This window comes from Montipora foliosa, chromosome 10, assembly GCF_036669935.1.
Source record: "Montipora foliosa isolate CH-2021 chromosome 10, ASM3666993v2, whole genome shotgun sequence".
Classification (NCBI taxonomy): Eukaryota; Metazoa; Cnidaria; class Anthozoa; order Scleractinia; family Acroporidae; genus Montipora; species Montipora foliosa.
In genome coordinates, this window is record NC_090878.1 from 13,524,104 (window position 1) to 13,548,355 (window position 24,252).

The following is a 24,252-nucleotide window of genomic DNA, read 5'->3' on the forward strand; positions in this document are numbered from 1 at the left end:
TTTTAACAGCCTTCTCCATGTCTGAATGTGACCCGTCTCCTTGGGCTCAAGTTTTGTAGCCAGCTCTCGCTTCCTTTGGCTTATCGTGGTCTAGAGTCTCCTTTTTTCCCATTGTCTGGTCCTGCTTCATACAGTATCTCGATGCAGCGTACTGATCCAAAGCTAACGAGGTATCAGCTACTAGTCGAACGCTTGCAAACCGAAGATGAGAATAAGTATGATGTGATAGCCTCTATGTCCACTCCTGGAGCGACATGGGAGAGGAAATTCGATGCCAATGTGACCTTGTGGATCAAAGAGGATGGCAAACTATTCACCTTGTCTGGCGGTGTCCCTGGGGTTGAGTTCGGCAAGCTTGAGGCCAGATACAACAACGTCTCACACGCTGTAAACCTGACGTATACGACTGCCAAAGATGTCATCTTCGGACTCCCAGTTATCCTCAATGGTCAGTTCTTTAACAGTACTAAGGATAGCCTATCACGCGACCTTGGTATCCATCTATCTGCATCTTACGGGAATTATACCATCCGACAGCTGACAAAGCTTTATTACAAGCCTGAAGGTGTGTTCGGTTATGTTAACAACATCACATACTGGACTGGCAAGTACGTGTTCGCGACTGGAGAGTTGAATATCCCTATGAGGAGTATTAGTTTCGTGACAAACCACACCTGCTCGAAAACGGAGTTGACCTTCAATGGAAACCTTGGTGACGAGGATAACAAATTTATGTTCACTTTCAACAACGGACTCGCAAACGTAGGAATGGACCTCACTGGCAGACACCTTAAATCTCAGAAGGAGGGAGTTCTCCGCTTGTTCACTCGTCCTTTACAGCAGTCATTTACCCTTCGTGGCCACTATGCTGAAAGCGGAGACGAGAGAGGTATACGCTTTATAGCTAGTCACGACAACATGAACCGTGTCCTTCGCTGGTATAGTGGTATTGTGCAGTCTCCCAACGAGAAGGCGTTAAAAACAAATGCTACTGTATTTGGAAGTAAGGCAGAGGCTGTTCTGAGCTATTTTAATCTTGGACAGAAGAAAGGAATCAAGTTCAGGGGATTACTTTTGGACAAGACGATCAATGCTGTAGGATCCTTCGTTGACGTAGGCGTAGAGAAGGGATTGAGTTTCAATGCATCAGGCTTCGACACGACGGCAGAGGCAGCTTTCATTTTCCTGAATCTTCCAACTGAAAAAAGCATGAAGTTTAACGCATCTGTCATCAACAAAACCATCGCAGCTATTTGGTCTTACGTGAACAGTGGAAACGAGAAGGGACTTAAAATGAATGCCGTGGCCATGAATTACTCTGCACAGAGTTCCCTAGTTCTCCAAGATTTCTCTGATACCAGAAGCATCAAGCTGAATGCTACCACTCTAAACAAAACTGTAGAGGCTGTCTGGTCATACGTCAACAGAGAAAAAGAAAAAGGGCTGCGTTTAAATGTCGCTGCGTTTAACAGGACAGCAGTTGTTATGGGCTCATACTTTACACAGGGAAAACAGAGTGGAATCCATTTGAATGCATCAGCTCTGAATAGAACAATGGATGCGACCTGGACGTTGATTAACCAGGCCAGTGAGAAGGCGTTGAAATTACACGGTCGAGCTTTTAACAAGAACATTCATGCCACGTGGAGTATCCTACACTCATCCGTCGAGAAAGGGATGAAATTTAACGCCAGCGTCCTTAACAAGACCTTTGATGCAAAATGGACCTTCGTTAATCTCGCAAACGAAAAGGCATTGAATTTCCATGGGAAGACTCAGAACTTGAACATTTATTCCTCAGGGAGTCTCCTCCTCTCAGATTCTGAGAAAAGCCTAAAGTTTAATATCAGTGCACTCGAGAAGTCGTTTGAAGCCAAATGCTCTTACCTGAACTTTACAAGCGAAAAAGGATTCAAATTCCAAGCCAGGGCTCTAAACAAGACTATGGATGCGACTTGGAGTTTTCTTAACATGGCTGGAGAGAAAACTCTTAAGTTTAACGCCAGTGCCCTTAACAAGACCTTAGATGCCAAATGGTCCCTCATTAACCTAGCTCATGGAAAGAGTCTGAAGTTCAACGCTCAAGCTCTAAACAAGACCATTAAAGCCGCCTGGAGTTTCCTTAACGTAGGCAAGAAGAAGACTTTGTTGTTTAAAGCCAGTGCCATGAATAACACTGTGGATGCTTCCTGGGTCGTTGTCAATTTGGAAAGAAAGAAAAGCTTGATCTTCAAGGCCAATGTATTTGAGAAACCCGTGGAAATAGCATGGACCATTCTCAACCATACAAGAGAAAAGGGACTGAAATTCAGCGCTAAGGCCCAAAATAGCGCTGTTGACGCGGCCTGGACGTTTGCCAGTCTTTCAAGTGAAAAGACACTGATATTTAGAGTAAACGCTCTTAACAAGAGGATGGAATCTTTTTGGTCCTACGTTAACCTCCCCAACGAGAGGGGCATCAAGTTTAATGTTACTGGTCTCGACAAGCCATTCGGCGCAGCTTTGACACTCACCAGCCTCACAAACGAGAAACGATTAAAATTCAATTCTACTGGTTTAGGAAAACACGCTGAGGCCATCTGGAGCTACATGAAGACAACGAATGAACATGTAGTCAAGTTCAATGCATCTGCTATGAAGAAGTCGGTCGAGGTATCAGCACGTTACTTAAGAAGTGATAACGAGAGAGCGATAAAACTTACAGCGTCTGTGATGAACAAGACAATGGAGTCTATTTGGAGTTACGTCACAAACGAGAACGAGAACTCGCTCAAGTTTAACGCCTCTGCAGAGACCAACTCTGTCCAAGCTGTATTGAGCTACTTAGTGAGTGAAAACGAGAAATCAATTGCATTCAGCGCCTCTGCAATGAACAAAAGCGTTCAAGCCACCTGGAGTTACGTGAAGAACGAGAATGAGAAATCTCTCCATTTCAAGGCTGCCTGTGCAAACAGGTCTGCCGAAGCCTTCATGAGTTACTTAAGGAACAAGAACGATAGAGCTCTTAAATTTAAGTTCTCCTCCATGAACAAAACAGTGGAAGCTACCTGGACTTACGTAAAGAAAGAGAATGAGAGATCCCTAAGGTTTGAAGCCTCAGCTCTGAAGAAAACTGTTGAGGCTGTTTGGAGCTTCATCGAGCGCGAAGACGGGGCATCCCTGAAGTTCAAAGCCTCCGCAATGGGCAAGTTCGCTGAAGCTGTTTTAGCTTTTACAGAAAATGAAAGTGGACGATCACTCAAGCTTAGCGCCTTTGCGATGAACAAAACTGTGGAGACTTCTTGGAGTTACCTCAACACCGAAAACGGAAGATCCATCAAATTTAAAGCTTCAGCAGTTAACAAAACTTTGGAGGCTTCCTGGACTCTCTTGAGTGGCAGTTCCAAGAAAGGACTTCAGTTTAACCTAGCGGTAATGAACAAGAGCATGAATTCATCCTTGGTTTACTTTAATGAACCAACTAGCTCAGGACTTCGCTTTGACGTCAACTCCTGTAACAAGTCGTTGAAGCTAGAGAGCAAACTGATATTTCAGGAAAAGCAAAGGACGCTTGTCACGAGCGCTACTTATCAGAATTATACCATGGCACTCATTGGACAACTTCAACAGCTAAAGTCTCAGAAAAGTGCTTGCATATATCCAGAGTACTTCGGTCGCTCACATGGTAAAATTTGTGCCGTTTTTACCAATAGTTCTATTGAAAGAAGTTTGTCTCTTAACATGGAAGTCCTCAACAAAACTGTTGAATTAAAGACACGCATGTTTAACAGGCCCGATGAAAGTGCCCACAGCTTCACTGCCAAATTTAACAAGAACATTCTCTTGGAATCATGGTTCAGCTTTTCCAACTTGGAGGAGATGAAGACTCTTCATTTTAACACAACCGTTAGCAGAAAGTCAATTGGCGCATCCCTGTACTTTAGGAATACCACTGAGAAGGCTGTAGGACTGAAGGCCTCTGTAATGAACAAGTACATCGCTGTCGAAGGAACCTGGCTGAACGGAAAAACATTAAAGGAAGCTGCAGTCCTTTTATACTGTAACGAAACTGTTGTAAGCAAATTATCTCTAACACTATTGACCAACGATAAACGAAAGATGGTACAGCTCCGTTCACAGATAGGCCGCTTTGTTGCTGAGTGGCAGACAACTTTAATCAACCCATCAGAAGGAGTGAAAGACCTTTTCGTAGTTCGTATGCTCAGAAATGGCAGCCGAAATCTCTTCTTCGATAGCTCCAAGTTAACTTTGTTGAAAGAAGACAGAGGTCACTCCCTTGGATATCAGTACAATCTAAAACTGATGGGACGGTCCTATGAATACGGCTGGGTTGCGGTGTACAATAACTATTCCAACACCAAAGAGTCCTATCATAAAACCAGGCTATCCTTCATCTACTCAAAGGGCAACACGGTTTCGCTCACAGGTGTTTTCAGAAACAACTCTGGACAACTTCTCAGTGATCTAACAGTTGAATATCTACCTGATAAAACACTGAGGTATTCTTTGACTTGGTTCAAGCAAGACAACTCTCTTGAGGTCAACATGGAGGTTCTTCCAAGAAAACCTATCACGTGGACGCTCTCCTGGATAACGGAAAATGGTATCTCCATCGAAAGTGACGTCAAGTTTCTTGACAAGAAGATTAGCAATTGGTTCACATACATCCAGAGCACCGGCGAATACTATGGACACTTTGAAATCTGCCCGGCTTATCCCGTCGAGGTAAAAGGCTTGTTTGTTAGAGAAAACGGTTTGTTTCTTACCTCTCAAATCGGAGCATTGAACAGGACATGGAATCACAGGATTGACTTTAGGCAGGAGGAACAAACACTTTTGGTTTCGGTTGACATAATACCCAATACCCCAGTAACATTAGATGCGTCCTGGGACACCAGCGAAGGCATGAAAATTGGCGTAGACATGAAAGCCTTCAGGAGGTCACTTTCCCTGTCCTCCTCGTATAACAGGCTTACCAAGACCCTTCAGTCTGGCATTACACTTTTCAAGAAAACCTTTGCCATCACCAATAGTCTGGACGTGGACACCAAGACCCTGTCAGTGATGCTGGAGGCTTTCAACCGCACCATTGGTCTTACCGGAAGGTTCGACTGGAAGAACTTCGTGGCTAGCACTTTCATGAGTTACCAAAACAATCAAGCAGGGTGGTTTATCAGATACAATCCAACATCAAGGAGTATCATTTTCAATGTTACTATGACTCCTACAATATCAGGACAAATTGTTGGTGATATGCCTGATGACGACCGCGTTCAGTTGACTCTTCAACGTATTGTTGGCTCGAATATTGTGAATGAAGCCCGTGGAATCTACCATCTCAACGCCGAGGGAAGCCGTTTCTCGTTAACATGGAATATGACTTCGCTAAACATGTTGATAGGCAATGCAGAAAATCTGAAGTCCCTCGTCGCAAATGTTTTTATGACGTACTACAATCTAACCCTTCAAAGAGGAGAAAATTTGACAACAGAACTTGAAGCTGTCTTTAAGAAACTAGACGCTCAGATTAGACCTCACGTTTTGAAGCTGTACGCTCAGATAAACAAATACGACTACCAAGGTCTGCTACAGAAGGCTTCCAAAATGGCGCACAACATAACGGTTCAGCTGTCCGTCTTCATACTCAAGGCTGCCAGTGACACAGTAGAGAATCTTCCTGACGTTTTACGAAACGCCACCGTCCTTTACAAGGAAATACTGGGCATCGTCAGTGTGTTAGACAAACGAATTCTCCGTAACCTCACAGATCTCTACAAACGGTTCCAAAGTGAGGTCTATCCACTTATTGCTGACATTGTAACTCTGCACCTCAAGAACATCACCAAAGATCTTGAAACTTGGTTGAAGAATGTTTCGATTATGCTGAATGGTGTTAAAGTTCAAGGACAAACGATTGGAGACATTATCAGAAACCTGTCTCGCAAATTGAAAGAAATCACCACAGAATTTGTTAGAAAAGTGGACCTGAAGACACGCGAACGAATCGTCAAGATCCGAGAGATTCAGATCCGGGGTCAGAAAATCGGGCCTTTATTCGATAATGTCATGTTAAACGTTCAGGAGTTTACCTGTGGCTTCAACGCTTCTTGCACTACAAAGAACTTGCTCGTCTTTGCCAAGAAACTGCAAAAAATGGTTGGCAACATCACCGTTCTGAACAAGACCATCCAGATGCACTTTAACGAGCTTAACGAGACGGTCCATCTTCAGTTTACGAGCCTTAACGCAACTGTTCGCCAGCAGCTCCTAGAGTTTCACGACATAGCCTATTTCATTCATCAACAAGCTGTGAATTTCACAAGGAATATCGTAACAATTACTCCCAGTCTTCTGGAAAACGTGACCAGCCAAGCCATTTATCTTACCAGGAACATGAGCAAGGAAGCCAGGGCCATCGCCATCAAGATCAAGATAGTGGTATTAGAAACCTATGCAAAACTTATGAAAGTCCATGGTCCTCTCATTAATCTCACAACGAAAGCTTTCATCTTACCCATCACCAAGTTTGCAGTGAAGCTTAACAACAACGTGACGAGATACTTGCAGTCCATGGCCGCTCCATTTGCGCCTGTGTTGTTGGATGTGATTTCCCAACTACGGAATGTCTACATCCGTAACGTTTCCGTAGGAGTGGCAATTGATAGAGCTGTCGCTATTTCCCATGACTTCACATGGCAAGCTTATCGTTATTTGAACAAAACCCTTACCACGATCATTATCTTCGTCCGCGAAACGTCTCAGAAAAGTCCTCAACAGATCATCGATATATCGTTCACGAAAGGCATCTACTTCTTTAATCTCACGAAGGAAGCTTTGAACAATCCGGTTTGGTTTAACCTGAGTGACCACGCATCTGCGCTATTGAAAAGATCCATAGCGACGCTGAACAGTTCTTTGCAGGAGCTCCTTCGGCTACAACCGAAAGATATTCTGGATATCTTTATCGGAAAAGTGCAAGTCATCAGCAGAAATGTCACCGAAGAGATTTTCCACGTTACTACACAATTACGCGCCCTAGATCTAGTCAGTCCGGTGAAATCAGCTTGGGCAAAGATGGACCTGATGGGAAAAATCAATGCTCTGAAACTTCAGTGGGAAAATCTTATTCAGCACTTAAAAGATTTCAGCATCATGGAGAAAGCACTTCTTTTGAGATACCACATTAGCAACGCAACTTTAAAGATACAGAAAGAAGTGCAGAAATTCGTCACTTTGTCTCAGCGTGTCTTAAACTTAACTGAGAACTTGATGCGCATGGCCACTTCTAAAGATGCGTTATTGGAGGAATTTATTTCGATTGGAAATGAGATTGGGCGCATTCTTATGAAGTACGGAGTCCTTGCCAAAAACACCGCTGTTGAAGTGGAGCGAAGACTGAAAAAAATTTCCCTTGAACACGGCACTCTGTACAAAAACACCGCAATCAACAAAACCATCGAGGCATATAACGTCTTTAGGAAGCATGGTCAAGCTTTATATGATGAACATCGTGAAGAAGCACTTGCAGTGTACAATTCTTACAAAGATTTGGCGCAGACAATGTACAATACACTTACGGAAATAGCGACCAAGAAATTTCATGTTTACAGAGAGAAGTTGATCGCTCAAGCCAAGGCATTTGTTGCAGAGTTGAGTAAGTACGAGAACATGTCGTACGAGGAAATCGTTGTCAAGGTCTATGATTACTTAAACAAGCATGGTTTAACTCTCTACAAGAATATAACTCTCACTGCAGAAAAACTGTACCAGGACGCCGCAAATCGTGCAGGGATACTGTTTAAGAATATGACCATCCAAGGGCTGGATGTTTACAAGAATGTTAGTTTACGTGGACTGGAAGTTTACAAGAATATCACCTTGCGTGCAATTGATATATACAAGAATCTCTCCGCCCTCACAATTAATATCTACAAGAATATTGCCTCACGCGGAGTTCATCTGTACGAGAATGTTACGTTGCGAGCAATGGAATTCTTCAATGATGCAAAGGCCATGACATTGAGGGCGCACAATCTTACATTGGTCCTGATCAATCGTGCGAAGTTGTTAGCCTTTAAGTACCTGAATGTCACCGCCGCCCTTTCTTATTACAATGTCACACGCGAATTCACGCTTGAATTCTACGAGTTTACTCGTGATCTTGCTGGAAAATACTATCACAAGTATTACAAAATTGGTCGTAACTACACTCTGCACATCTACAACATGACGCGCAACATGACCCTCTCTGGCTTCTACAAAATCCGTGGTCTATTTCCTCGTGGAACTCACTTAATGGGTTACTTCAACGATGCCATCCTGCCCAAGATTGAGAAGAGCTTGCTCAATGGAAAAATAATGGTTCTAAAATATATGAACGAGACTGTGTTGATGCTAACGGAAAGTCTGTACATTGCGAAAGCTTGGTACCACGAAAACAAGGAAAAGACCTTAGAAAAACTCATCCAGGAAGCTTATGAACTCGCAGAGCGCAAGTCAATTGAGGCCCAAAAAGTCTTGCAGCTCAGATTCAATGAGCTTAAAGAGCCAGTGCGACAAAAAATAAAGGAGTTGGGATCCAAATATGTCAAGATAGAGGAATGGACAAATAAACTTCAGCAGCTGAACAAGACCTTGTTTGAAATAACGAAAGAAGCAGTCTCGTTGTACAACCAAACAGCTAACATCACTTACATCGCCGCTGAAGAATTAATTGCCATCTTAGATCCTTACTTCAAGGTGGTGCAGAACAAGACTTTGTTCTTCCTTGTGAATGCCAAGACCGTATCCCTACCCCTCATTGACAAAGCCAAAATGTTCATTTTCGTAAAAGGGGTCAAGACGGTGGAGATGGTGCGTCGAATCTATCTGGAGTTTATGTCGCGAAAAGATATTCAAGAATTCATTGGAAAACGCCACTGGCAAGAGCGCCTTGCTACAGCTGAGAGGTTCGTTCGCGAGAAGTATATTGAAGCCCTGGGATACGTGAAAGAGATAAGGCCTAAAGTGGAAGCAAAAATCCAAACAGCCATTGATTACATTAACGCGACCCTCCCGGCCCAACTAATGGAAAGATTCGCTTTGATCAAGGGTAGATATCATATGCTACAGCTAAAGTATAGAAGAATCGTTGCTAATCCAAAGGTTTTCATGGAGAATGTCCTTAGAATGGCCCTGATGTACTTAAGAAACGTTACAAGAGAAACGCCAGTCGAGAAGTACCTTTACCAGGAGACTTGGCTGGGACTCATAGAAGAGGTCAAAGGACACCAGTTGGTCGAGTATAGCAAAATCCTCGCAAACTACACTCAAGGTGATATGCAGCAGGCTGCCCAGCTTGTTTCAAACAATGTGAGGAGCTTAGTCCTGAGCACTAAACATCGATTTGGTTCGCTGAAAGAGAGCCTAAGGGCCAGAATACAAGAAACGAGAGAGACCTTGTTAGAAAGGCTTGGAGATGTGAAGGGCATGAAACTCCGCGAAATCAGCGAGCATAATTACGTTCTGAAGGCAATCGAGCTTGCCATAAACGTCACAACGAAGATGCAAGACATGACTTTACACGCTAGGAACCTTACGCGAGAAATAGTGGCATTTGGGAAGTTCTATTTCAAGAACATAAACGAAGAAGTTCGAAACTACACCTTGCTTCTCAGGACAAAATTCAACGACGCGACAATGTTGTTGAGGCAGACAATTCAGAATTACGTGATCAATCTGAAGAGAGAACTCCACAGCTATAGCGAGCTTCTCAATGAAGCAGTCAAGAACTACGCGACGATTTTAAAGACCGAAGTTCAGTCTTATATTAACTTCTTCAACGCCTCTGTTCAGAACTACACTCGGAGCCTAAATGCGTCACTCCAGAATTATACCATAATCGCCAATGCCTCCATTCAGGAGTACAGGAAGATTTTCTCGGCAAAAGTTCACAAATACACAAAGATGATGAAAGCGCAGTTTGAGAATTTCACTTTGATTCTCAAGGGTCATTATGGAATCATCTATAACACCCACGTTCTTCCATTGTACAGAAACGGAAGCATTTTGATTCACAAGTACAAAGCGTTTGCGGGACAGTGCGTTGGCAAGTGCAGAAATGTGACCTTAAGAGCCGTTGAATTGGCGCGCAGCTGGGCGATGGACCGAGTACATGAGACCCAAGTATGGATAAATCAAACCGTAGACAGTGGTATGAAGTACTATAACAGCGAACTTAAGCCTTTGTATTATGAAACATTGCTTCCATTTTACAACAGCACTCTCGTACCCTTGTATTACAACTGGAACCTCAGCAAACTGTTACTCGATCTGAAAGAGAACGTGACAATAGAAGCAATCACTTTGAGAGAGCGTGCACTCAATCTGACCCGTCAAGTTACTACCATGGCTGTCAATTGCCCCCATTTTAACATGCTTCGCAAGCTGGGCAAAGTGACCGTTCGAGAATCTTTTGTTGAAGGACGCAAAATATTCATGCAGGCGATCAATTTGCCCAGGATTATTGTCAATGCAACGCTGACGAAATTCAATGTCACCAAGGCTTGCCTGCAGCGTGCCATAAACAAGACCATGTTGGCCTTAGATGCATCTTTGCTGGAAGCTGAACCTGTCATCGCCTTCTTGAATGCAACGCGTGTCGAGTTGACGGAGACGGCAATATTCCTCAGTAAGTACTCTGGACTTGAGGATGCTGTTAAAGAGAGGGTTAGAAGAAGTATCCACATCATCAAAAATACAACCTTGCATTTCGTCAGTTATCAAGCTCCCGAGTTCTTGAAAGCATCAGCGATGAAAGCTCACGAATTGATTAAAAGAAACATGCAACTTGCTGAAGCATATGTCAACCAAACGATGGTCAATCTCGAAGCAACCTTATCCAGCGCAAAATACAGATTAAATTTGGCCGTCCACAACCTCCAACCTTCCATGAACAAGACCATTGACCGAATTATGAAAGGTGCCCACGCTGCTTATAACAAGGCTATTGGCATTATTCGAGATGCTAGGGTTCCTATTAAGGCTATCAATATCATCGACAATGCTAGAGAAGCATTTATAACTGCCACAAACGAAGCCCGTGCATACATCGATGGATTACCCTACCTTGTGGAAATGAACGTTGAGGCTATGCGCCTTTCCTTGGCAGAACTTGGCATTAGAATCGACAAGGCAATTGTTGACGTACGGGCTGCTCTCCCCAAGTATATTCAAGTGTCAGAAGGAGCCATAACATTTGTTATACCTCACTCAAGCTCTTTTGACAAGAATATAACGACTATCGTTATTGCCTTGGTGGAGAAAGTGAAAAGTCTTCCGCAGCTTGCTTCGAACAAGATGGTGGCTATCAAACAAATGCTCATGCAAAAGTTTAGGACTCTGAAACGTGATTCTTTGGAAAAGATCAAGTCATTAGAAATTAAAATGATGGTATTCAAGGCACAAACTCTCGACAACGTCAACTACTTACGAGAAAAAGCTTTGATGAAGATCGGGACACTGAAAGATGAAATGGCTATCCAGATTAGGTCACTGAGAAGTGAAGCTTTGATCAAGGTGGAGACTTTGAAACGGAGGATAATCGAGAAATTTGGCGACCTCAAAGTTGAACTTAGGAATCTGAATACTCGGGTCAAAGCTCTTGGTAGAGCGTGGGTCGCAGCAGCCGCGGACAGTGCCGTGTTTTACCGTCAGAAGGCTTATGGATTTGTCATGGAAGCATACAATTTCACCAAGAATCATCCAATCACTAGCCGCTATATTGACGTCACTCTAAATTACATCAACATCACCAAGGAGTTGGCTGTGCTGTACAGTAAAAATGGTTATGCATTCGTTCTAAATGCTTACAACCTGACCAAGAACCACCCTCTTGTCAGAGAATTCTTTAGCACGACTGCTCATCGCTTCAATAACGCGAAGGAAATGATTATACAGTACAACAACAAGGCCTTGATGCTCGCGAGAAAATACTACATCCTAGCAAAGAACCATCCAGAATTTGTGAAGTATAGCAACATGACTGTTCGTTACTTTATCATCACCAAGAACTTTGTTACAGGACTAGATGTAGCTCAGGTAAAGAACAAGACCATGGAGTTTCTCGACCGTGGATTCAGCCTATGTCGCCGATATCTAAATTCCACAAATTTTAAAAGCATCGCACAAAGGTATTTCGTTCAAGCCGTAAATATAACGCGTGGACATGAGATCTTCAACTATGCGAAAAACATCACCAACAAGTTAATTAACGTATCGCATGAATGGAAAGTTATGATAAAGAATGGCACTGCAGAGTTCCTTGCTCTAAGTCGCCGATGTCCCTTCTTGCAGCAGCCGAAGAACGTAACTATGAAGTACCTTCACCGTGCCGTGATTTTGACACGTCACTGTCTCAACATAACACAACATCACCTACTCGAAGGTATTACATTACTGCGTCATTCGTATCACACAGGGGTTAATATCACACTCATGTACTCTAACAAAGTTTACAAGAATGTTGAGTTGATCGCTTTCGATATTCTCAATTCCACCTGTCTGGAGGATGCGTTTGGTAAAGTACAAAACTATTCCAAGAATGTCTTCGATGTAACCATGGAGCTCTGTGGCGGCTTCTCACAAACTGCCGTCAACAAGAGCCGAGCGCTGTTCAACAACTTTGCCACAATGGCTTCGAACAGGACCCTTTACGTGTACAAGAACCTGTTGGGCAAGGCAAGGAATTTCTCTAACCCAGCCGTAAGAAAGACCATTAAGTTGTTCAAACACCTTTACAAAAGATCTATCACAATCGTTCACAACACGACCCTAGTGAAGCGGTACCTACCGATCGTTCACGCCTACGTTTCGACGGCTTTGGACTCCAGCAGGAACTTCGGTGTTCAATGCTATCGCGTTGTGTCTGATGTTTCCCGGGATATCTACAACTCCAGCAGTCTGACAGAGGTCTTCGGTAAAGCAAAGAACTACTCCATGACAGCTCTGGGTGCGTTTAACAAAGGGTCCCAGGAAGCAATAGCTCAGGCAAATATCTTCACCCGCAGTGCTTTGAACCAGTCCGTGGTGTGGTATAACGACGTCCGCGAAATGGCTTTGGAAAGGGCCTTAACGCTCAAACGTAAGGCTCTGTTTGAGTACCGCAAGTTCTACTCAAGGGCATTGAACGAGACCGTTGAGTCGTGTGGCCGTTTGTATCGTAGGACCTTGATGATCGTCTACAACACGACCTTTGCGAAGAAATGCTATCCATTAGCTAAAAGAGCAATTGAGTTTTGCAGACGTCTGTACGACGAGACCAAGATGACTGTTCACAACACAAGGTTTGCGCAGAAGTATCTGCCAATGGCTAAAAGGTACATTCCAATAGTCCTCAATGCCGCCCGTAATTTCACTGTTCAAACATACAAGACAGCGGTACATGCCACTACGGACATCTACAATTCCCGCAGTTTAATGGAAGCGTACAATAAAACAAGTGACTACTTCACGATAGCGCTTAACTCGACACTGTCTAAGACGAGGTATTACTCCGACGCAGCTTTGAACAAGGCTCGCCAGTTATATAGAGAGGCTGCCATAAAAACAAAGAATTACTCGGCAGATGTCGTCAAGAAGACACTCCGTTTCTGTCAACGCATTTACAACGAAACTGCGCCCATTCTTTACAACTCTGTCGTGGTGAAGAAGTATCTTCCAATGGCTGTAAGCTTCTCACGTCGTTGCTGGAATGAGGGATACGGCACCATTCATAACTTTACTGTGGGCATGTATAATTATTTCTTCAAAGTAAGTCTTGACATCCGCGACTCTAACAGCCTCACTCAAGTGATGATAAAGCTGAGGAACTACTGCGCAAACGCTTTCCACCGTTCTGTCCAGTTCTGCCGCGACCTTTACTACCAACTATTTGATGCGACAGTACGAAGCTATAACGCACTGAGCAACCAATCGGTAGCGTTGTATCAGAAAATAGCCAATCACGAAATGACAACTAGATGCATTAACAAGACTCGCAACTACTTCGGCCAAACGAAGAATATGGTGAAAACGCAGGTGAAGAATATACACAGAGTCAAAGGACATATGCAAAAGAGAATTGGTCATAAAGTGGATCAGATGTCTAGTATACTGAACCCTCTGAATTGGATTCCACCGTTTAATAGTAAGTTAATGTTTCCTCATTAACAAAAAGTACTGCTCGGGTAGCTTTCAATTGAATGACTCCTCTAGAAAAAACGAACGACACCACTGGAAAGAACTGCTTAGATTTCATTTATTGGCCACATACTCGGATGATGTCCATAGACTAATAAGAAAGGAAAAGGAAAGGAACTTTTAAATTTAACAGTCTAATCTTCTAGTGATGGAGCACTAATTAGGGAAACTGTCAATTGAAATCAACAAATTAACGCAAAACAAATCAAATGTTGATTTTCTAAAGTTAGAATTATCCACCAGAGCATCAAATTAAACAGCACCCTGGGAATTCACTGTTAGCTGTAAAACCTTGAGATTCCACACACAGAAAAAGGAAGCACTGTTCTTTAGCTTCCATTTAATTGGCGATTGTACGTCTGATAATAACCTGCGTTTTACTTCCAGGCACTGCGATTATCTTTGGAAGCTCTCATGTGTACACATTTGATGGAACGTATTACACATTCCCTGGTTACAAGAAGTCTGACTGCATGTATGTGCTGGCCAGAGATGTACGCGACGACAAGTTTACCATATTGAGCCAGGAAACCGCGATCATTGTGGTGACAGAGGACTCTACAGTGAAGATACACCAGGATGGCAGAGTAGAAACGATTGTCAAGGTTAGTAACTTCTGTGTTGGAAAAATAGCATATTTTCCCACTAGTAATACCGCTTTTTACGAGACTGACATTTCAAAGGAGATGGCGCGGCCCATTCGTAGGGTGCTAGATTTTTTATTTTTAATTTTTTTTGCCAATGTAAATACACGACAGCGAAGATTGCTACAATTTCATAGGTCTAAAGAGAACGAAAACAAAAAAAAAAAAATCTTTTGAATTGAATTGGTAAATTTGGGCCTCCTCGTTAACTGGAACAAAATGAGGGTTCACGCATGGATAGATAGCAGGCGATCTTAATATTCAGGTCGTTAAAGGAAGAGGTATTGTATGAGAGAGCTTAAAAGTTATTTCATGGGGAATACTACCGTACTCTACTACTTTCGAAAGATCATTTCTATTTTACTGTCGTGTTTATGAAATAACATTGTCCCGGTACGCGTAGTTTTAAGGAAATACTATTTGCAGTAACGTCGACAGTGAAATCGTATTACCTGAGCGGAAGTTACCTTCACAGTCAACAAGTGAGGTCCACACAGTAGGGCCTGAAAGATGACTGCCACTCGGGGTGTCAGATGGTCAATCACCCAGTCTTATCAACAAGAGTCCTTTTCAGTACACGACTCATATTTTAAGGATGCGTGTGAATAATGATGGGTTTAAGATTTAACGTGTTAGCAAAGTTACTTAATGTTGGTTTCGTACCAAAGATGCATGGTCGTTTATTAGACTCAAATCGGATTGTTTTAGAGCGATTTTCAATTGAGTGTCGTAAAACCAAAACCAAAGTAATTACTTTGGCCATTCAAAAAGGACGGAGACAATCCAGCAAACCAATCAAAACTCGAAGTAATTACACGTAGCCGACACAAAGCGCGGGAAAATGTTGGTTTTGGTTTCACTTCTGATTGGTTGAAAAAATGGCGCGAGAACTTTGAACCAATCACTGAGTGAAGTAATTATAAACCAAAGTAATTATCTAATTACTTTCGACACTCAATTGAAAACCGCTCTAGCCCCAACTAGATACATGAAATTAGACTGCAAACATCTCGTGCTCTTTCGTGCCCGTCCCCGATCCCGAAGCGTTTCTTCCCTGACTCATCCAGTGTTATTTCCTTACTTACTGTTATTTTCCAGATCACTTCGTCCGGTCAGAAGATCTCTGATGGCTACCTTACTGAGCTTCCAGTGCAGACGTTAAAGACTTCAGTTCTGCGAGAAGGTTCATTTATTGTACTTCGCCATAACCTTGGCTTGGAAATCGTCTGTGACGTGGAGCATTACCTTTGCACATTCAACATCGCCAAGTGGTATCACGGACGGATGGCAGGTTAGTATTGTCTTCTTTCTTCTTAAAATCTTTTCAGCTTGCATTAGTTGGTTATCGGCCTTCTCATATCAATATCAAACCATTTGATAGACTAGTAAATGTGCCCGATGTGCACTTTTAGAAAGCAATGCGCCACTGTTTCACCATCTAGTTTAAACTTCTCCTCACTCCTTTGCACAAACAAGAGTGATATTAAAATAGCAATATTTTTTATGTAAGTTTTTATTGAATAAGAATTTGCGAAACGTTAGGGAAAATACCATCGTTTTCTAAACCAAGAGAAGAGGAATGGGTAGAGTGCTTCGATGGAAAGAGCAGTCGCAGTGAGAAGTAAAAATACAAAAATGGCCGTAGATGGAAACAGATGAGAAGAATTAGCATGGGCTGGCCTATTGGCGTTCAGTATTAACTATAAACTTTGCTCCGTTAGGTCTTCTCGGTACAAACAACAACGAGCGTCACGACGAGTTCATGACTATCTATAATAACCTCACCAAGAACTTCACCACCTTTGTCAACTCTTGGGAAGCAACGCGTGACCCCGAGTGCATAGTTCATCCCACGGATATAGGAAACACGCCCAAATGCAAACCATCGAGCAACATCAAGCGCTGCCGTGCTCTTTTTAAAGAAGAGAACTCTCCTCTATCTCGTTACTTTTCGATCGTCGACCCCAAGCCTTTCCTGAAAGCTTGCGAGCTCGATTACCATGAATGCGACACGGACGTACCCAAAGATATGAGGCATTGTAACACGACAGCTGCATACATTGAACTGGTCAGAATGCGAGGAGAATGGGCCGACTATCTACCGGAGTGTGGTAAGTGAAGCAATTGCATTTTCTGTCATGTTTGTTGCGTGGATAACCTAGCATTCTCATAACCAGCGATGCCAAGCAAATATCCGAGACAATTTTCTTAGGAGTTTAATTTCAAACGAAAGTGCTGCTCTTTAGTTTTGAAAGGTAACAATATTTTATTCCCAGTCTTGATTAGAATCAAGTAGGCGGATCACTCAGTTCTTGCATTAGAATCACCTTTTGTATCATAATGAACAGCTGGATGAAGGAAAATGCTGTAACATAGCTTGGATCGGCATGATTTTTGCGAAATTCGGGAATTTGTGATCTGTGTAGTCTATCGTCTTGTCATTTTTTCCCTTGGTTGTTAAGCATATGTTCACAGTCAACTTTTCAAAGATCAGGCACTTTATAAGTTCACCAAACTTTCCTGTAGGTCGTTGCGGCAGCAAATACATCGGTCAGCGGTGGTTCCAGCAAGCAAACAGGAAAGTTGATGTGGTTGTTTTGGTGCAAGAGACATCAATGTTGCAGCGCTACGCTGAACAGCTACCAATATATCTCAACAACGTTGTCCAAGATCTGGATCCAAGCAAGTACTCTTTCAAGTTTGGCGTGATGGCTTATGGTGGACGGTTGTCACACGAACACCCGCATGCCATAACACTTGACGGTCAGCTGATGAATGATTTGCCTAGTGTTGAGCGTGCTTTTGAGCATTTGAAGTTTGCTGGAGTGGAATCTCAGAACGATTCTAGTGACGCCTTGGAAGCAATAGCAAAGGCGGCATACATTTATCCGTTCAGACCTGGTAAGTTAAAACATGAGCAAGTTATCGTTTACAGGGATGTTCTCAGTTGACTGAAATGGAAGTTTCTCGACTCTTTTGGGTTCGTCTCACTACGCCAAATGGTTGGCTGAACATTTTTGCGTGTCACACTCTTGGCCAGCATGCGCACGCTTTCCCACCATTCGTGCCTTCTATATGTTATTAGTTTGAGCTGTGATTGGTCGATGAATATATCTACTCCCGTTTGCTTTCGACAACGTGCCCCCTCCCTCCCCCCCCCCCCCCCCACAAAAAAAAAAAAAAAAAAGAAAAGAAAAGAAAAGAAAGCTTTGAGCTTGACATATCACTTCTGAAATTCAGATATAAACGTATGCGCTGATAATAATGCTATTTTCACAGCTGCGAGCAAAATCTTCCTACTGCTGACCGGCGCGGAAAGCGGAGTATATGACCAAATATCTGTAGACAACACAGGTAAACTATTGGAGACCAAAGACATCACACTGAACGTTATTGGCAAGTACAGAAAACTCCGAGGTGAGATAGTTGGACAAGACTACAGAGGCAAAGTGTTCTACCGAAAAAAACCTGAAGTTGGTACCGGCCTCGCTGCTTTACCGGATGGCGATCATATGAAACTTATGAAAGAGACGCAGGGATCCGTATTCGGACTTTCATTCTTGGGATCACATAATAAAGACAAATTTGGAGCTTTACAACAAGCCAGTGTGAGCACGTGGCGAGAGCAAATTAAGCGAGATCAGTTCGTCTGCAAGGAATGCTTCTGCGCTCGCGGTGACGTAGGCCAAGGAAAGACCATCTGCAAGGTCAACTCCTTCCATCAAAAATGCTGAGGACACATGGGATGGTAAGAAGCCCTACCCCCTACCCCCTCCTCCCTCTCAAAAAATATTGATGGAATGAAGTTTCATCACACCTCAATAATTTCACTTCACTTACAGCGAATGCAGAGCAACAATTTTAGCCTTACCTTTCAACACAATTCTAATAGGCTTTCGTTCAGTCCGTCCAACCTATGGAATAAATCACATAAAAATATAGTTCATTTAATTCAATTGTCGATGTCCAATTCTTTGTTTTGCCCTTCTGCACTTTGCGAACGTGTCGAATCTCGCTCCCGCACTAAGAAGTTAGACGCAAACAAATTTTGTAATTTTTTTAGCGTTGCGGTGTTTACGATATAGTATTTCTGACAATAAAGCGAAGCGTAATAGACAAAAATAGTTATATTGCCGGCGGACAGGAGGATTGGTGCCGTGCGAGAGGGATTATGGGTATGAGTGTCACAACATATATAGTAGGCCGTTACGATTTGAAAACATTTCTAGGTCAGCAACAATTTAAGTTTGCTTTATAAGTGTGTATTCTTACTTTCCATGCTTCGTTAGCGAAACTCCGCCCCCAGAGTTAGTGGCACCGTAGTTGGTGGGGGTATAGACCGAATGCATAAATAGGGGCCAATAAAATATTCTTTTGTTTATGTGCTAATTACCCTCACTAGCGTCGTTTGTATGGACAAAAGACAAAAGAAATGTTGCTTGAGAGCGAGGCTAGTGAGTCTCATTAGCACATAAACAAAAGAATACATTTTTGGCCGTTATTTATGCATTCGGTCAATACGATCTCTTTTTTTCCACAAAGTGATTTTGGGTTTTTGCAACCAGCGGTGTCGCACTACTTTACTGTGAATTGGTTTGTCTCTGGAGACACATGTCTGTATTACGAGGAATCGTGAGCAGTATTTTCTTTATCAGTATTCCTACAATAAACCGGCGTGTGAGGTCTTTGCTGACCTACAGGCCCCTGTATCTACCCTACTGTATGCGTCTCATTGGTAGTGAAGGGAAAATTTGCTGCTTAAAGGGGCTAGGTCACGCAATTTTAGGCAATTTCAGCGCTGATCGAATGGTCATACAATTAACTAAAATATCAAAATAACTGTTCAAAACTATAGAAGAACTCTAAGAAAACACAGGGAGGCCAAGAAGGGACATGGATGGACAAAACTGGAGAGGATTGAAATGGATTGAATTTGAGTAAATTTGAAAAACGTCGGCCCACCTTTTTTCAAATTTATATCAGTCTATATCAAAATGTCATTTACACAGCTGGAAAATCATTCTCAGTTGTTATGTGGCCGTGATTTTGCAAATGAAAGACTCTTGCTCTGCCAATTTGACGTTTAGAGCTCATAATTAACAACATTAAACGAATATACCTAAAATAGCCTGACCTAGCCCCTTTAAGTAAAAGGCGTTTGAGGTTACACGAATTGCTCTTAACACTAACATTCATTTTTGTGTTTTCTTGCTTCAGACCATTCCTGAAAAGGCCAGTACAGTAAACGCCCACTTCCGCCCACTGAAGTGTACAAAGAAAGTTTTACCTTTTTTATGAAAATAAAATTTGTCCACGCCATCGTCAAGTATTTGAACCAGATAATTTATAACAAAATTTCAATTATTTTATTAGAAATGTAACTTCTTTTTTTAAAAGAACCATATGTATAGTGAAAAGCCATGATTTCATTCCATAACAAAATATCCATTCGGGCTTTTGGGCAAGGTATGTGCTGGCTAGTAATAGAAGAGAAGATATCAAGCAACACAGCATTGAACACCACGGATTTAAATGCCTTCAAAAACAATCATTTTCCAGCAATATATGAGAAATTCCAAAACAGAGAGGACAAGTAATTCCTTTGATTCATTGGTGTCGTTTTAACTTGGTTAAATATTGCGTTTTGTTTGCATCCTCGCAATTCACGTTCGTTAATGAAGACGACAGACGAAAGCAACCTGTTGTGTCTGTATTCTGATGACAAGAATGTAACAGCGTAGTTTAGTCATACCATTGTTTAATTATTTTATAATGGGGGTTTAAAATAAAGAAGGTTGAAAGTTTAACGCAGGCTTCTTTTTGTAAGATGACATGCTAAGTGGATCACGAGTACAACCTCTAATTTTTTCCGTACTGCGCATGCACTGTGCCTTTGGAGGTAGCAATTGTCCAAGTTCGGGTAGAGTGGTTTTCAATTGAGTGTCGAAAGTAATTAGATAATTACTTTGGTTTATGATTACTTCACTCAGTGATTGGTTCAAAGTTCTCGCGCCACTTTTTCAACCAATCAGAAGTGAAACCAAAACCAATCGTGGCTCGCGCGTGCAAGATTTCCCGCGCTTTGTGTCGGCTACGTTTAATTACTTCGAGTTTTGATTGGTGAACTGGATTGTCTCCGTCTTTTTTGATTGGCCAAAGTAATTGCTTTGGTTTTGGTTTATTGAAAACGATAACGTTTTAGTCTTTGAACTCGTTCTTGCACTTTGATTTAATTAAACGTTAATAAGCCAAAGGTGGCGAAAACACAGGAGATGCGAAAAACTGCGATATATGAAGACCGTATCCGTGTTGCCTGTCATTTTTGTGTCTGCCTGCGCTCGCACAGAATGCACAGCTGACACCGTTACCTTACAAAGACAGTTCCTGCGTAAGGCGATTGAAATCGGATTGCGACTAAAGAGGGCCGATTCAGTACCGAATTATGGCCGAGCGGAGGTGTTGTACAATGTTTAGTGCGCTCAGGCAATTCACAAGTGGAAATCTTGGGTTACCAAACCGAACATTTCTGCTAAGATAAAGAAATTCCTCAACCTGAATGCGCGTAAGCGAAAGCGAGAGCATTGTTTTGTTAAAAGTGGTGAATCGATCTCTTTATTCATCAACCGGGCCGAAAATTTACCACTGATCTAACACAAAAAAGGCTCTTACCACAAAAACATAGGAATCGCTCTTCATTCTGAGATTAAATGAACGGCATGAAAATCGATGCCATTAATTCACAAATCAAAACTTTGTTAACTCCCTTTCTGTTCACTTTTCCATCATAACAAATTTGACTTAAATGGTTCCCTTTTTTCACAACTCCCATCTTACATACTGAGTCTAAGTCACGAATTTTCAAAGACTAAAGGCGCTTTCCTTTTGTCAAAACTGGCAGGCCAGACCCATCAGTTTGCAAAGAAAATGCAACAATTTGACGGGAACAATTGGGTTTTCCTGAGGAGTATATATAATCCTTGGAAGTGTGTTAATATAAATGTGTTGTAGAGTTAGTCCCTCCAAATGCTCGCTCTGTCCAGTCAATTATGGAAAGCGCCCTAAGGTACGTCTTTTATGACTAGTATTCAAGTAACGTATAAACTCTTGTTCTTAGTCCATCGTAGCTTGATTAAGAAAATAACACAAACAGCGGTGATAAACATTGTATTCCAACGCATTTTTATAAAACTTGAAGTTTCGTATGCTAGTCAACACATTTTCAAAAGTGACCGTTACAATTTTTAAAAACTATATATGTATATCGTAAACAATAGGGGTCTGGAACCTAGACTGAGAAAAATGATCTGCAGCAGTACGTGTCTAGACATAATGAAAAGTAATAGCTAAAAGAGCAATAACTTCTCACTACTAATATTGACATTAAGGGAAAATGGAATCACTTTGACATTTTAGCGTCCGGAAAAACTGACTTTCACTGCAAAGTTAAAGAGACTTTGTTCATTCAAGAGCTAAAGCCTTCCCTTAATGTCAATATTAGTAGTGAGAAGTTATTGCTGTTTTAGCTATTACTTTTCATTATGTCTAGACACGTACTGCTGCAGATCATTTTTCTCAGTCTAGGTTCCAGACCCCTATTGTTTACGATATATATATATAGTTTTTAAAAATTGTAACGGTCACTTTTGAAAATGTGTGTTGACCAGCATACGAAACGTCAAGTTTTATAAAAATGCGTTGGAATACAATGTTTATCACCGCTGTTTGTGTTATTTTCGTATTCAAGTAAGTTTCGCATCGAACCAAATGACTATTGTCATTCCCAAGGATAACAAATTGGTTACTTAGTAAATAAAGCCTATTATTTACTAAAAAGGTCTGGTTCCGGGTAAGAGAAGGGGCCCTGATAATCTCTTGTTTTTTGAAGGCTTGGGCCTCCTCCTCCTACCAAAACGTGACAATGGAGTACTAAGGGCAAAATGGGTCAAATATAATTTGTACCCAAAGAAATAATTATGAAAAAAAGAGGCTCTCTAAATCTAAAAGAGGTGGTCACATGGTCACATTTATTCACCAGTTGAGGTGGTTTCGTTTATCAGCCGAAGTGTCAGCGCTATTGAGAGCATACTGAACTTTATTTTTTATTCCCGTTCGACTCGCTGTATTTGTATACACGATATCGGTGAAAATAGTCATGATGCTTTGCTCATTCCATTAATTGGATGTCCTGGAAAAAGTGCGAACATTTATGCACCAGTCATTTGAAACCACCGGACCCCCTCCCCCTTGGGCCCAAGCGGGGGAAATGCGGGGACGTTCACTTTACACTTCATGCTCAGAGGTAAGTTGTGAAATTGTTGAGGGTCTCCATTAAATGTGTCCATATCATTAAGATGTCGTCTATGTAGTGCCACCATATTTGAGGTTTGTGAGGAGCGTGTGTTTAAGCGTGTGTTACTTTGACTCTTAAGTTTTGGATTTCACGGTACGCCATTACTCACGTTAAAAACTGACCGCCCGGACTCAGAGGGTTGGATCTAGGGAAAAGTGACGTCATTCACTCAATCAATTCCAGCGTGAAAACGCGGTGCATTGTGTATGCAAAATCTGAGAGCCCGAAACTCTCGTACTGCATATTAATTCAGTCGCGTACAAACGCATTGCATTCGTTAACTAGCGAGTCTTTGACGTCATTTTCTCCTCGATCTAGCTCTCTCAATATTTTTAAGTTAGTAATGGCGCACGATTGAATAGGAAAATTCCACTTAAAATAAACAGGTGCCTTTTTTGAATTAAGTCTTAAAACTTGGGTCACTTAGGGATGGGAAGTTCCTTTGGGATGATCCGAAAAAGGATCACTGATCCAAGATCACTTGGATCACGGTGCATCAAAGAAACCGATAAATCCACTCTGGGAAAGGAATTTTCGGTTCATGAAACGACGAAGAGAACACAAAAAGTGACGATGACCATGGGTTGTAGATGACGTAGCATGTCCATGACATGTGGATGACGTATATATGAATATTTATATATATATATCTTTTTTTCCTCTCTTTCTCTGTTTTTAACCTAATTATGATCAATGTGACTATCTAATTTATCATAAGATTTTTACAGTAGCTCTGCCATTTTTTCCTCAAAAAATTAAAATTCTGTTCTATTTATTTATTTATCTGAGGGAGCCCATTCTCTATAAGCCTGCTGGCTTCTTTTGGGCTTCCTCGCCATGAGATTGTAAACAGTAAGACTTTTTTTTTTTTTTTTCATTTTCTTCTCTCTCTTGTACCACTTATGGCGAATAAATAAATGAATGAAATGAAATGAAAATGAACATGTGGCCACTGAAGTATGCCGTTCTACTTTCTATTTACAGAAAAACTAGCCAATGATAACAAACTTTACAATTTGTGAATACGAGGAAAACAAACGG

At 41.9% G+C, this 24,252-nt stretch overlaps 1 protein-coding gene across 1 annotated transcript in view; it reads left to right on the top strand.

The window, feature by feature from the left end:
- The window catches only part of LOC137972948 (uncharacterized), a 39,079-nt gene extending 18,411 nt beyond the window's left edge, over positions 1-20,668 (top strand). Inside the window, exons 16-22 of the mRNA XM_068819636.1 lie at positions 10-14,164; positions 14,605-14,822; positions 15,960-16,152; positions 16,583-16,972; positions 17,388-17,762; positions 18,141-18,609; positions 20,079-20,668. Of these exons, the coding sequence (XP_068675737.1) occupies positions 10-14,164; positions 14,605-14,822; positions 15,960-16,152; positions 16,583-16,972; positions 17,388-17,762; positions 18,141-18,595 (15,786 nt within the window). The 3' untranslated portion in view covers positions 18,596-18,609; positions 20,079-20,668. The remainder of the gene's footprint in view (positions 1-9; positions 14,165-14,604; positions 14,823-15,959; positions 16,153-16,582; positions 16,973-17,387; positions 17,763-18,140; positions 18,610-20,078) is intronic.
- The last annotated feature ends 3,584 nt before the right edge of the window (positions 20,669-24,252 follow it).